This window comes from Hippocampus bargibanti, linkage group LG13 (genome assembly GCF_051943395.1).
Source record: "Hippocampus bargibanti isolate YZ-2025 linkage group LG13, ASM5194339v1, whole genome shotgun sequence".
In the NCBI taxonomy this organism is placed as follows: Eukaryota; Metazoa; Chordata; class Actinopteri; order Syngnathiformes; family Syngnathidae; genus Hippocampus; species Hippocampus bargibanti.
In genome coordinates, this window is record NC_142746.1 from 8835365 (window position 1) to 8850272 (window position 14908).

The 14908-nt window shown below is 40.4% G+C and overlaps 2 protein-coding genes across 8 annotated transcripts in view; one reads left to right on the forward strand and one right to left on the reverse strand.

Moving 5' to 3' along the window:
• Positions 1–5380, reverse strand: part of kcnq5a (potassium voltage-gated channel, KQT-like subfamily, member 5a) — a 61486-nt gene extending 56106 nt beyond the window's left edge. For 6 of the 7 annotated variants that reach the window (XM_089011622.1, XM_089011617.1, XM_089011621.1 and 3 more), the window contains exon 1: positions 4761–5380. In XM_089011622.1, coding sequence (XP_088867748.1) covers positions 4761–5248 — 488 coding nt within the window. In that variant the 5' untranslated portion in view covers positions 5249–5380. The remainder of the gene's footprint in view (positions 1–4760) is intronic. The other variant, XM_089011623.1, reaches the window with a different exon arrangement.
• A 1731-nt stretch (positions 5381–7111) lies between these two features.
• Positions 7112–14414, forward strand: cnrip1b (cannabinoid receptor interacting protein 1b). Its single transcript, XM_089011625.1, has 3 exons — positions 7112–7452; positions 8408–8552; positions 8841–14414. Exons 1-3 carry the CDS (start codon positions 7268–7270, stop codon positions 9003–9005), a joined length of 495 nt encoding a protein of 164 aa, XP_088867751.1. The 5' UTR covers positions 7112–7267; the 3' UTR covers positions 9006–14414.
• The last annotated feature ends 494 nt before the right edge of the window (positions 14415–14908 follow it).

The window sequence follows — 14908 nt, forward strand, 5'->3', positions numbered from 1 at the left end:
ATACTTTCCAACTATGTAACAGCAATTCAGTGCAATTTGAATGACGAACCAAAAAGATGCACGATACCTTAATGGAACACTGTCAATTGTCCCGAGATGTGATTCTGAGTGCAAATAGTTGTTTGTCTATGGGTGTCCTGTGATTGGCTAGCAATGAGTTCAAAAGTTCAAACCTCTAAAGATGGAGGACACTGATTTGCTGTGGCGACCCCGTCAAGGGAAAAGCCGAAAGGAAAAGAAGAGAATAATAAATTAACATCTACATAGAAAAATAATATATTTTTATTACTTTTTTTGCAGTTTAATACCATTTTATCTCATTTTGCCAAACTGAATTATAAATTATATCGCATGTTTGTTTGCATACAGATGATCAATTAGTTATTTTATTTTTCAATCCAGATACTTTAAAAAATAATGTTGACTTGAATGATACATTTAACACCAACTAAATGTTTAGTTATCATATATATTTTATGATAAATTGATCAGTTTTCAATGCATTCATTTTCAATACATTGCAATATTTGTATTTGAGATATCTAAATTAATTTGTGTGATAAACTGGGTCGTGGTTCCGGCCTCCCTGTGTGACTTTTCCATGTTCTCCTCGGGCCTGCGCGGGTTTTCTCCAGGTACGATGCGAATCAATTTGAATGCCACGGTTGGTTCAGATGTCTGCAGCAAGTCCATTCTCAAGTCAAGATATACTGTATACCTACACTATGTCAAAAATTGAGAAATGCAGTCATTTTGATTATTTTTATATCGTCCATCCATCTATAATCCATTTTCGAATCTGCTTTATCTTCACAAGGGTTGTGGGAGTGCTGCCGCTTATCCAAGTTGCCTTTGGGCAGTAGGCGAGGGACAACCGGAACCGGCCGCGAGCCAATCGCAGGGCACACACAAACAAACAACCCTTTGGGCTCACACTTGCACTCGTAACTCTGGACAATTTAGAGTATTCCATTAACCTGCCTTGCGTGTTTGAGGAATGTAGAAGGAAACCAGAGTACCCGGACAAAACCCACGGGGAGAACATGAAAACTCCATGTAGGAAGTCCAGAGCCAGAATTGAACACGTGCTAACCAGTCAACCACCCTTTTTATATCCAGATCCCATAAATATCAAATATATTTAAAACAGACATAAAATATAAAATGGCTCTCAAGGAATGACGACAACCTCTAAGTTACAACACCGCTTTAGTTTGCTGATGAAGTTTCTCGGATAAGACGCGAAACGTCCGACACCTTCAAAGAAGTACAGATGACGGCTGAAGAAACCTTTTCATCGATGGACCACTCCTGTACGACTGAGAGTTACACAGACGTACCTCATTTCGATTGTGCCGGTTGCACACGTAATGTAATGCATGTTGTCAACATATGTGGGCTCCTTTTACATTGAAATATCGGTGAGAGGAACGACTATTGCCAACCTCCAGCTGATGCACACGACAACATGTGGAGTAAAGAGGAGCAAGACATGAACGGGGGGAGGAGGCACAGAGCAGATGTAACGACTTAACCCATCGACCTCGGATCTCCTGCCTGAGCCAATAAATTTGTCCACATCCTGCTGCCCACACATACAATCCATACAATCACTGGTATCCACGTGGACACATTACAGCCAGGAGACACGGCAGCCTCAATTAAGAGAGTTCATGGGTCATTGTTTTCATTTTCAATCAATTTGCAAAAATGCCATGAGACGGATTTTCGCTTCTTCGGGTCACTGTCGAAGCCCGGTTTGTATTAACTCCTTCACTGCCGGACATGTGCAAACATATGTCCACTCCAGTGCCAGGGTCTTTGTCATTTTCGCTCAAATTCGAAGACCCAAAGAATATTGACTTTTCGGACTACAAACATTCAATGGAGCGTAAAAAATATTAGACTCTCTTCTTTCATCAGAAAAAAAAACCAGTTCATTCCTAGGTTATATCGGTCTGGACTTATCTTCACTTGAAATGGGGGTGGCTGTACAAAATATAATACAATACAATACATATCGATGATTTGATGAATCGATCGATGAATTTTTGAAAATTTTTCAAAATTGTACAGATGACGGCTGAAGAAACTTTCTCATCGATGGACCACCCCTGTACGACTGAGAGCTTACACAGACGTAATACAATACATACATATTGAAGCTGTAACAATACTGAAGCTGTAACAAAGCTCTGGGAAAAAAGGGAAATGCTGCCCCCTCGTGGGAGGGAAAAACATTGCCGGAGGTCTGACCAGTGCTTTATCAAAAGTCAAAGTCAAAGTAAGCTTGTCAAATGCATATTGTCAAATATGCTAATATGCATGACATACAGCACAAATGAAAGTACTGGCACCCCCTCGCAAGAAAACCCAAAACCCGAACAAATTTGGGAATGGCACTCCACGTCATGTTTTCAATTATCGAATACATTTGGGAATGGCAGTGAATGAGTTTCAAGTGTCTTCATCCATTTTGAGGAACAACTGTACAGAATATGCATGTGGTGAAAGGCAAATGGCAATAAATCTTGTTTTATTTTGAATCAATTAGCAAAACTCCCTCAATTGATATTTTTACTTTACTCTTTGGGCGTATCTCATATAAAATTATTTGGCAAATAAAAAGGGAATGAAATCCATTTTGAAGGTTGTAACACTGCCTAATAGTGCGTGACATGTTTACAAGCAGAAAGACATAACTTCCTCAGCCATGACTTGACTAATCGCTTAATAGAAAGTGCATGTTGTTTTTCCAGACAGGCAGACAATGAAAATCAGCCACTTTCACACCAAAGCGGAGGCGGAACATCTCTTTCCCACACAGTGACTTTCTCTCTGTCTCTCGAGCTCATCAGGATGGTCACGCGAGGAGGCCCGAGCTAATGTTTCATTCAGCCAGCACAGCTGACAGCTTGTTGACCTTCTCTAAGAGCCCCTCCACATGTGCTGCGAGCTTCCAGTCTTACATAAGTGAACTGAGGCGGCGATAGGGTCCAATTGGCCCGCTGTTGGTTGTGGAAGTGCAACTTCATTGGGGGAACAGTGCGAAATGCCGTCAGATGACATCCCCGTTGTCATAAGCAAAGGTTATCTGTGTCTAATTACCGCCTTTCCTCAAATAGAGTCGCTTTATTATTACTGCTCTTCTATTACCAGTTTTTTCCCCTGTCACGGCTAAGCTGTTTATTCATCTAAAGAGGTGATGAATCCATTGATTAATTGGGCAATGTCATCTACTTGAGCGGAGGTCACTATTGTTCAGTTGATGGAAGAAGCATGCGTTTTTCCGAGGTGATGGGGCCATTCATTTCTGTAGATGCATGACACAACCAGCAATGATCTGAAGGATGGAGACAAGTTTGTGGATTGAATATCAAATGTATATGATATGGATACAAAGTATTCGTCTTTTGGGATGAGAGCTATTTTTTTTTCAATTGGACAATACATGCATCGATTACTTGGACAAGAACAAGAATGCCGGCCTGTATTTGATGTGAATACTGATCAGGAAATGAACATGAGAAGGATCCTGTCATAATTAGGCAAATGGTGTCGACAAGAGTCAATACCATTCTTTGAAAATATACTGGCTGTTATATCAATTGTCCTGTACATGAGGTGAAAGAAAACATGTTTTCCTGAAGAATTAATTGTGTATTTGTTCAAATAGACAATCGCAATGGGTGTCAACTTGTCGCGCGGCGTTGGTGCATTCAACATGGATCCAATGAAAACATGGTTGTTTTTTTTTCCAGAGGGATGAGGTGCTTGCTTATTTATATGCATGATGCATCCAGTTGGACATGGTGTAGTGTGGAGGCCACTAAAACGCAAACGGTCATTGCAATGTCCTCTCTTTGTTAGGTTCTGTGTGAAAGGCATAGAAATTACATCATGACACAGCTGGAAGATCAGAAGTTTGCACTGACTGCAAATCCTTGGACTATTCATGCGCCACTCAAAGTTCCATCGCTTCATTCATTTAAGGGGCGGTAGTGCAGCTGATAGGTGGAGAGTTCAACCCAGGAGGGGGTAACAAACAGGTGGTCCAGTTGACCCGTGAACACTTGATTGACGATTGTCACTTTATCACTTATGAAGTGTGAAGGCAGCTCATGAAACAGAGTTCAGAATCCATGATTTTTTTGGATATAATGTGGTGAAGAAAAAAAATCTGGCCAAGCTCCCTTCAACTGTACTTTCTGAAAAGTATATTTCGTGATTATATTTTTTAATTGAGTTTCCAGATTTTCACTTGGTGTCAGAGGTTATTTTGTTTAGATTTTTTTTTGTGGGGGGAAATTAATTTAATTGATTTTGTCATCATGGTTTAATCAAGCTGGGGAAGCATCTCAACTATGCGGCTGTCCTCTTGGTATCAGAGCAAATCTTATACTAAGACTGTGGGGTTTTTTATTACCCAAAATTTCAATACAAGCCCTTTCACTTAGATATTATTGGGCATTTTCATTATTTTTCATCATTTCCAGGGGGATGTCAATTTAATCTACTTTGAGTTAATATGGTGTGTGTTTTTTTTTTACTTTTTAACAATCTTATGTCATTTATTTTCTCATTTCTCCTTTGCCCCCATAAAAAAATATATCTATGTTTTTGAACGCTCATGACAAGTTATTTTGCAAAGATTTTTTTACAATCTATTCATGAATATAGCAATTACATTGAACTTGGGCAAGTTAACAGTGATCAGCAAATCAGTGCACTGTTGTTCTCGGTAATCAAAATGTACTCACACAAAAGCGTGGTAGACGAACGCCCACTCCCGGGGTCTCTCCAAGACGTTGTACAGGTAGTTCTGAAGCCAGCGGTAGCGCGCGTTCCTCCTGCCGCCCTGCGCGCTGTACGCCAACGGCTTGCCCAGCAGGCTAAGCCGTGCGCCCTGCTTCCTTCGGTCGGCCGCTACGGGCGGCCCCAGCCCGTCCACGGCTCCGGTCCGAACCGCGTGGTTCATCGTCCTCTGGCCGAACTCCACATCCCTCCGGGGGAGATCCCGTGCCAAGCGTCCTGGGGAAGTCTTGAGCCAGATTCCGGAACCAACAACACCGGCACCACAACCACCTCCTCTGTCGTCGCCACCGTGACCCTGCGGCATGGCATCACCGGCGCGGGGGTGAAGGGTGGTGGGAGACCGGCGGACATTCACAGGCGGACGGTGGCTCCTCTGCTTGGGGGTGTCCGGGTATTTTATTTTTTTTGTTTGACTTTTTTCAAATGGACTCATGTACAATCGTCATATTTAGTTGTATAGTGGATGTCCGGTCCAAAGACTTGTGTGCAAGACGGTGAAAGAGTGCGCTTGTGAAGAAGTGGATCCATGGAGACATTTGTGGGGAAGGGGTGGAGGGTGGGTCGGTTGAGGGACTCTCTCCCTCCCACTCGCCTTCTTTCTCAACAGCCCCCCAAAGTGGCAAAAGTATTCTTTCATCTGAACCAGAAGTCCAGATTATTTAAAAATAATTAAGTAGTGATCAAACTAATTTACCTCTATAAAAAGGTACATGGGTGTATTAGAAAATAAATATTTTTTTACTGGGATACAACATCCATTTATTTTAGATAGTTTAGCCCTGGGGTGTAAAAGTCATTTTATTGCCGCGGGCCACATTGTTATGTTATGGTTTCCTCTCGAGGGCTGTTATGAATTTGGGGAAGTCATTAGAATGTTTAATCCCCTCCATATATTACATATAGAGCACACAACAAATTAACGAATAACTAGTTTTCAAATCTGAACTCAAGAATAATGACTGTTATTGTGGTTTACATAAAAAAATATGAAATGTTGGTTCGGATTTTAGCAAGCTTAATGGAATTTCACAAGTCGCGGGCGGGAAAAAAAACATGTGGCGGGCCGGATTTGGCCCCTGGGCCTTGGCTTTGACACATGTGGTTTAGCCCAATGGGAAAAACGACTTCAGTCATCCGTAGAAGTTGAATGCGAATAAGCGCAAAGTATAGACAGATAGATTTGGAAAGTAAAAGTAAATCATCATCATCAACAAACTGCTGTATTCAACTCAAGTACAATAACGGCTTACTTGTATTTGGTTACTCCCAGCATTGATGACATATCTCATCACTACTTGCGCCACACCCGAAATAACTAATAAAATGAACTGAGAATATCTGATATATTATATTGCAATAAAACTGACATTTGACATATGGTAACATTATAAAATGTTCACATTTTACAATATAAACCGTATCAATTTATGCTAAAATTATACTTTTGCATGTTGGTGGGATTTATATTAAATTAATTAAACTGGCCATCGTAAACTACAGAGTCGTTTATGAAACACCACAGAACAATTTACAAACTCCACCTCGCTTCAATAAAGTGACACTTGGTCGGAAAGGTAATTATTATTTTATTTCTACACTAGAAAAGATACGTTTTGTTCTTTTTCATAACTGTATCAATACAAACTCACCCACATCCGTGTTAGTTAACACCAGGTGTGCTGACGTCCTAATTATTTGACCTGTTGACCCACTCCCCAAATACTTAATTAATATCAGAATAATTATGAACCATTGTGTATAGTGAATAGTTGTGGTTGTTGACCACTAAAGCTTAGTTCGTTTTTTTTTTACCTTATCTGTTTCAAATTGTCCCCCAAATGGTGAGCCACTTCCGACTTTGCAGTTGCTGACTTCCTCATGAAAAGTTGATATAATGACCATTAAACGCAATAAACGTGTCTGATACAAAGTCGTTTTTTTCGTCACCGAGTTCAAATAAAAATGATCCATTTAATGAAATTGTCGGGCCAATTTCTCCTTAACCTTAACCTTACTTCAGCGCTCATCTACCTAGCAGTAGTGGTTTAAAATGACGTTTCGTGCGTTTATTCTGACCGACAAAGGTAAACAATCACGTTTATGACCCAACACTGACATCTTGTGTCTCATTATTTGTATTACATATGTAAAACCTATCTCGATCTCTTTTTTTGGGAATCAATTGGGGAGGGGAAAATGAAAAGGGGGAGAGAGAGAGAGAGAGAGAGAGAGAGAGAGAGAGAGAGAGAGAGAGAGAGAGAGAGAGAGAGAGAGAGAGAGAGAGAGAGAGAGAGAGATTATCATTAGACCTTTTCTGCACATTGGATTGGGATTAAAGCGCCAGTCCAAAATGCGTGCGCAACACTTCCTATTTTGCGCGTGAACCAATTTCTAGGGACAACTGGCACGGTTTGACACACATGCTTTCATCCCGGATTTTTTGGACGCGTAAATGGAAATGGCCGACGTTCCCCAGATCGTCAAAATCGGGATTTCGCTGAAGATGCTCCCCAACAATACCGCCGTCTACTTCAAATCTGACGGTGCCCGGTTCGGACAAACACGAACCATCAAACTGCTCACCGGCTCCAAGTACAAAATCGAGGTGGTGATTAAACCTGGAGCAGTCGAAGCCACGTAGGTAGACCTCTATTTCAGTTTATATTTTAGGATTTATTATTTTGGGCTCATCATTTTTGTATTTATTGATCAAACGATAACAATGACGTTTTATCACAAAATGATAAATATAGAAAATGCACACAAATCTGCGAGTTGCGTTCATTGTCACAATTCTTCTGATTGCTGATCCACCATCAATTTGTTCGGCACTACTGTACTGTATTTTGAATGATGCGTTTATGGAAAATAGTAATTCTTCCAATTCATCATGAAGCCGTACAATTAGCCGATAAAATCGACGTATGTAATACTGTACTGTATTGGAAATAATTAAAAAAATAGGATTGGCGTAATATATCAAGCGAAGCGGTCACACGAACTGGTATTGCTAATACAAACCTGAAATTGGGTGTGATTTTACGATGGACCATTGAGGAATACATTACGGTTTCTTATTTTCTCATTATTTTTTTGTGGTCTTCGTAGTGATGTGATAAGAGCTGTATTGTAATAAATAATAGCTATGCCTGCTGATTATGTAAGGATAAATCTATTTAAATTGCTCACGTGCCAGTTTGTGTAGAAGTAGGTCACAATCAGGGCATGTTGCAACTGTCAAGCGGAATTTGGGGCACAGCTGTGCCATTAATCACTTGACGTGGCAGAAAAAAAAAATCCAAATGAGCATATCATAATCAACTGCTGGTGTAAATTCCGGTGCAGCCAAAACACTATCGTGTGAAAATGAAATTGCAAGCAGTGCTAGGTTGGTTCGACAGATTCGCGCAAGATAACAATGTTACCAATTCTGAGCGAACAACAGTGTGAACTGGTTACCAACCAATCAGAGAACATACAGACAAATAACCATTTGTGGTCACAATCCTACCCAGTTACAATATATATATGATCTGGTGCGTGACGCATCAGATCAGCCAGTGTTCAAATGAACTTTTTCTTGGCTTGACAGGTCGATGAGCTTGGGCGGTGTCACCTTCGCCCTGGAGCGGCAGTCCAAAGACCCTCAGTCGGTGGTTTACACCGGTTTATATGACACCGAGGGTGTGGCGCACACAAAGAGCGGAGAGAGGCAGCCCCTTCAGATCAGCATACAGGTACACATCAACTTTACCTCACTTGTGTATTATTTCTTCATCATTTTATCTTGACTGTTACATCCATTAAAATATAGTTTATGACCCCTTCCTTCGAATAAATGACATAAATACAGTAATAACGCACTGGCAGAACATCTACCTTTTCGAGGCAAGAGGCATGATTTGTGAGGTCTCAATAATGTTGCAGTTGCACAGGCAAGAGGTGTGGATACACCCTGGATGGGTCAAAAGCCAATTTCAAGGACAAACAAGGACATTTAAAGCATCTGTGTTTGTGTATCACAGTTCAGCGAGGCGGGCATGTTTGAGACGGTGTGGCAGGTGAAATACTACAACTACAACAAGCGGGATCACTGCCAATGGGGCAACAGCTTCAACAGCATCGAGTACGAGTGCAAACCCAACGACACGCGCACGCTCATGTGGGTCAACAAAGAGACCTTCGTTTGACAGAAAGAGATTCAACGCTTATGTACACAGACACACTCGTTATACGACAACCCATGTGCGTGTGATGTTTTGAACAATGACTGATTATCACTACTTTTTTTGGCAGGTTAAAAATATTTTCTAATGTACCATTTTTTATGAATTAAAAAGAATAACTGTATTATTAGGAGCGACATGCTCAACATTGGATCAACTGTGTTCCATTATTATCATTATGTTTACCTTGACATTGTCTTTATCCATTGCAAAGCATGCTCTGTGATGTACTTTTTTTCTTGGAATCAAATTACTGTATTTTCAAAATCAATGAAAAGGGTTCTTCCGGTGTTATCTGTACTTCTTTGAAGGTGTCGGACGTTTCATTCCTCATCCGAAAAGCTCCGTCAGTGAACTAAAGTTGTGCTGGTAGCTCTGGCCCTATATACTGTATATCGCTAATGGACAGAGGTGGCAGTGCCAGACCTCTGCTTTGATAGGTCTCGCTATTTTCAAAAGTAATTTTGTTTAGACGTTGTGTGTATCAGTTTGAACAAAACATTTTATTGTCAGTCTCCAATGGAAAGCATTGATTTCAGATCAGGAAATCTTCAAAATATAGAATTTACTTCTCAATTAACAAAAAAAAAAAAAAAAACGTTGAAATTAAGAATAATCTGAAATAATTTGAACATCAAACTCATGTTTCATTGAACCACCTAGAGTATATTATGTTTCTATGTTATTGTATCTATGTGACATTGTCAGTTTGGCAATCATGTGTGGATTTGTGCGCCATGTTTGTATTTATTTTTTTAATGGTGCTTGAGTTTAAAAAAACACCAGTGAATTTGTGAGACATGTTTGTGTTGAAACAAAATGTTCAACACACTCCTCCTTTAAACCATGTACAGCATCAGACTCAGAAAATCAGAATCAGAAAACCTTTATTCGTCCCACAATGGGGAAATTTGGAAGGGGATGTTGTGGTGGGGGCGGGTGTAAAAGGATAGAAAACAAGATATTCTAAAAATAGTAAAATAAAAATGTCAACTGTATACTGTAAATGTGCAAAAGCGTTTCATAAAAAAACTGTACAAGTGTACATAGTGCATGTATCAAGACAGACATTGATATGTGTAGCTGTATTGCATCAACCCACATTTACAGTACAAGTGTCAAGTGTCCAGTTTTTTATGCTTTATTGGACAGTTTTTGTTTCATTATTTGACACTTGCTGGTGAGATGCTTTTTTTTATTTACCCGTTCTACCTCTTTCACTGATACTTTAAAGATACATTGTCAGGCGTGTGAAATCTTTACATCCTTTAAAAAAACGTGTTGTGTTTTTGGCAAAATAGAATCCTTTGCATTGAAATGTAAATTCTTTACTTTTGTGGTATGTGATCATGGAACTACCAGTATGCAATCATAAAAAAAAAAATAAAGGATGCTGCATAAATAATGATCTTAACCTGAACGTGTGTGTGCGTGTGCGTGTGTGTGTTTTGTGTGTGTGTGCGGCGTTTGACTTTCTGCAAAGCTTTCCTTCATAAGCCACTTAACATTGAACTGAGGCCTTGTAAGGCCCGTTTGCGATTTAACAGACAACCTTTCCCCTAATGACGGACTAACTTCATGTCAATGGATGAAACACAGAACAGAATTCATCCACCTGTATGCAGTGCAATTTTTAGAGTGCACAAGCAAACGCTGGTTGGGGAGATTAACACACCATGTCGTGAATTTCAATTGTAAATTATATCAATACAATGCAATACACATATACAGTGTTCTAATAACAGCTGAAGCTGCAACAAATATCTTAAAATGGAAAGTATCATATACAGGAAATAAAGCAGACACAAAGTTAGTAGAAAGTGCCAGGGAGTGAAACCAAGATCAAATCGGAATCATGCTGAGTCAAATGCCAAAAAGTACATGAGTAAATGATAAAATTGAAAATAGAGTATGAACAAGGTGGATGTATTGTCAAATCACTACATTTCTATTTTGTGTATTTGTGATGTTCGCCCTTTTGTAAATATATGAAACGATTAAATGCCAGAACAGAGTTAAGAAAGTTAAATAAAGTGCACCGTGTTTACTGTAAGACGCTCCCCCCTTCAAGGCACCGTGTAGAAAATACTGTCGTAAAGTTAAGCTAAAAAAGCCCCTTAATTGCACTTTTTTCAGCATTGCCACGCCTCACCAAATACATATACAATTTTAGAAACTAATTATTTTTCAAACACTTCACAGTAAGCTTCCTTTCTCATCCCGATAGAAAAAAAACCAAAAACACTTGCGTTGTTCAATAACTTGCTTGATATCAATATCACAGTACAGTACAAAGTTTGTTCGTCATGCTCGTGCCTATATGATTGAATGAATTTGATTGCTATTGTAAAGATAGACCTAAAACCTGGACTGACCCCTGCCCTCAGCCATTTTTAATGCGATTATATTTACTTTTCATAATTAATGTACGTTTTGTTCTTCTACGTCTCCCTTTCATTATTTTGCTGCTCTAAATTGAGAATTTCTCCATTTGGAGCCTTTATTTTATTCCCTCTGTGCACAATTTGGCTGCGTGGGGGCAGTATATCCCATGGGAATACTCCCCTGAAGACATTGCAGCAATTTAAGTGGATTCCATTGATTTTTGGGATTGCAGCATCTGGAGATTCTGGACAAACAAGCACAAAAGAGCAGAACGAGCAGAAGGAGCAGCGCTACAGCAATGAGTGGCTTGCGTCTTCTTCCTGTAAGGAGAGCGCATGGTTCAACATTTATTTCATTGATTTACATGAGGGTATTCATGTAACTAAACATTTGATTTGATTTGTAACTAAACATTTGATTGACAGAGACAGAGATTTTATGACAACAAAAGGCGCGAGTCCGATGATTCCACGGACGCGGAATAAAACGCGACAAAAGAAGGCGGGCGGGGCGAATAAAATGGCACACTCGCGTCTAACAATCACCTCGTGCAAAGCAAACTCTTGGAGCACAAGCAAACATTTGGAGCACAAGACGTAGCGAAGCACTTTCGTCGTAATCATGTCACTGGTGAGGTGACAGTGACTCGTTGAAATGAAATGAAATTGCAGAACGACAATGAAATGAAGTGTCGCGAACGTAGGCCACGCCCGAGCTGTCAACTCGCACGTGACAATTTAGCGTGACTATTGTAAGGGGTATGGAAAGTAGCGCCGTGCTGTTCGGTCGTGCTTCTGCCGAAGATCACTTTCGCCAGATCCGAAGGTCGTGTGCTTGATGGACCGGCCGTGGTGGGTGTGTATTATGAAAATAGTACGTATTATAAGGCTTAATTTTCATAAATGTGACGTTCATATGATGAAAGGTTCGTATTATAAGGCGTTCGCAATTAAGTTGATGTCTCACTGTACTTATACATATATGTTACCATTAAAACAGGGCCTAAAAATGGACGATGTAACATACCTTTCATATTCTTTGATCGTTGAGCATTAATATTCAGCACGGAAACATCTAAACTTCTCAAGGAGATGTCCTTCATACACAATCGGCAGTTGGCTGACATATTATCCCAAGCAACTTTTCTGACCCAATCACACAACTCCAGCTTTTCCAGCCATGCCACTTGAAAGTTGCACTGTTTCATCATATTTGTCTAGCACTTGTTGAAGTTGATAACTTTAATTATATCACGTTTTGCAAGGTGGTGATGGCGGGTGCGGATACCAAAAAGCAGGCAGGAGGGAGCAGGAGGATGGGTTTGACAAATTGTATTAAAGTCAGCAGAAACAAAATGTAAAACATCAAAATCATCTGAACAGAAAAAATTACAAAGTATCAAAAGAAAACCAAGTGTAAAAGTCCGCCAAGGTTAAACAAACACATGCACAGCATACAATGCATGCAATTGCAGACAAGGCATGCAACAAAATATGAACCGACACCGGATGGTCGTGCCGGGAGTCCTTTTAAGTGTCACTGATCAAAACGACCAGCACCTGCGAGGCTGCAGGCAGGGCTGACGTCGCTACCCGTTGGTCGCCAATCCGAACGTGGCAGTCCGCCACTGATCGGGACGACCAGCACCTGTGCAGGTGAAGGCAGGGCCGACAGCGCCCCCCGTTGGTCGCCAACCATATCATGACAAATTAATGCATTTCCCCCCAGAAAATACAGTAATTGTTTGCAGAGCAGGGAACCTAACCACCAAATCACTGGTTCCAGCATGGTGTTGATTTATTGTTGTTACCCGAAATGACCCTAAGTCAAACATACGGCCTGCGGGCCGGAACCGGCCCCCAAGGAGGTTTAATCAGGCCCGCAAGATTTTAAAAGTGGAAAAAATGCACAAACGAATTCATGTTTTTAATGAGGTGCAATTAAAGTATTGTCCACTAAGGGGCAGAGTGGTGCTGTTTAGATCAATATAGAAGAAAACAACCCGGTCATTTTTTTTTCAACCGCGGTTCCAACACACAACTGGCAAGTGGCAACCCCGCTCATTTACTGCGGTCAAGCCAGCCTCCACTCGCAAAATCGAAGTCAAATGAGCCGCCACTTCGATTGACAACACAGTGCATTACGGTAGTCTGCAGCGAGCGACGAGCGACAAGCGAGCGACGAGCGAGCGGCGTGGGCCACCTTCAAAATAAAAGCGATGTAACAAATTCATGCCCGGCAGTGGTCACGTTTTAAACGTATATCATGGATGCGAATGGATTTCAAACGCTAGTCGGCATGATGACCATTGAAAAAAATCAGGGCCAATTGGCGATGAGGGCTAAAAATAGCAAATTGTCAAACCAGCAATTTGTCTTTGCACATCAATTGTTAACCTCAGGAATAATAATAATAATAATAATAATAATAATAATAATAATAATAATAATAATAATAATAATAATAATAATAATAATAATAATAATCAGAGCATTGTCCTCAAATGGTGAGTATAGTTTTGCTTTTTTGATTGTTGTTGTGCTGATGACCATTTTGTGTTTGGGAGCCTTTTACTGAGCGAGTTGCTTGTTTTGTAGCCACAAAGGGACATAAGTCTTCTTGTGCCGGTTCCAAGCCCGGATAAATACAGAGGGTTGTGTCAGGTCAAAACTTGGCCTAAACAAACATGCATATCATACCTCTGAAGATGGAGGTTGCTGATTCGCTGTGGCGACCCCGTGAGGGGAGAGGCCGAAAGGAAAAGAAGAAGAAGAAGTGGTTTGGATGAAAGAAATAAAAAACAAACAAACAAACAAAGAAACAAAAAACAACATTTCTAGGCTTGAAACCTTTTCATCGCTTTCAAACATTGTTTGGATACTTATGACCAAAACTCATTTGTCACCGAGGCAACCCTTTGACACGTTATACACCAAATGCGAAGTCATTCATATTCCCCGATTTCATGCAAAAATAAAAATAAACGGGAACTTACGGAAGAAACCCGTCGGTAACGGCATGAGCACCACAATTCACCGCTGCAATAAGAATGGGCGTTTTATGGCCGATATCCCAGGTCTATTCAATGTCGCACAAGTACAGTACTGTAGTGGTCTTTTCAGAGCTCACGATCACATTTTTATAAACATGCGTCGTAGGTCGCTCCACCCCTTTCCTTTTGAAGCCACAGGGCAGCCATTTTACGATGCCATTGGCAGAAAAAAAGCCTGTGTTGTATTTTCGCCGAAAACCCTGTTTACAGCGTGTTTCACACCTGGATCCTAAATATTGTAATAAGAGCCATGCAAAGAACGAACATTATCGTTTGCATCGATCAATCAGAGGATGTTATCCTGTGACTACTGTATATGGTTTATGTTTTCATTTTTTTTTTTTTTTTTTTTTTTTTCATTTTTCCCAGTCTTAAGACTTTGCTCCCATTTAATTGGTGATGATTACAACAAGGGCGGCCCAGTGGGCCA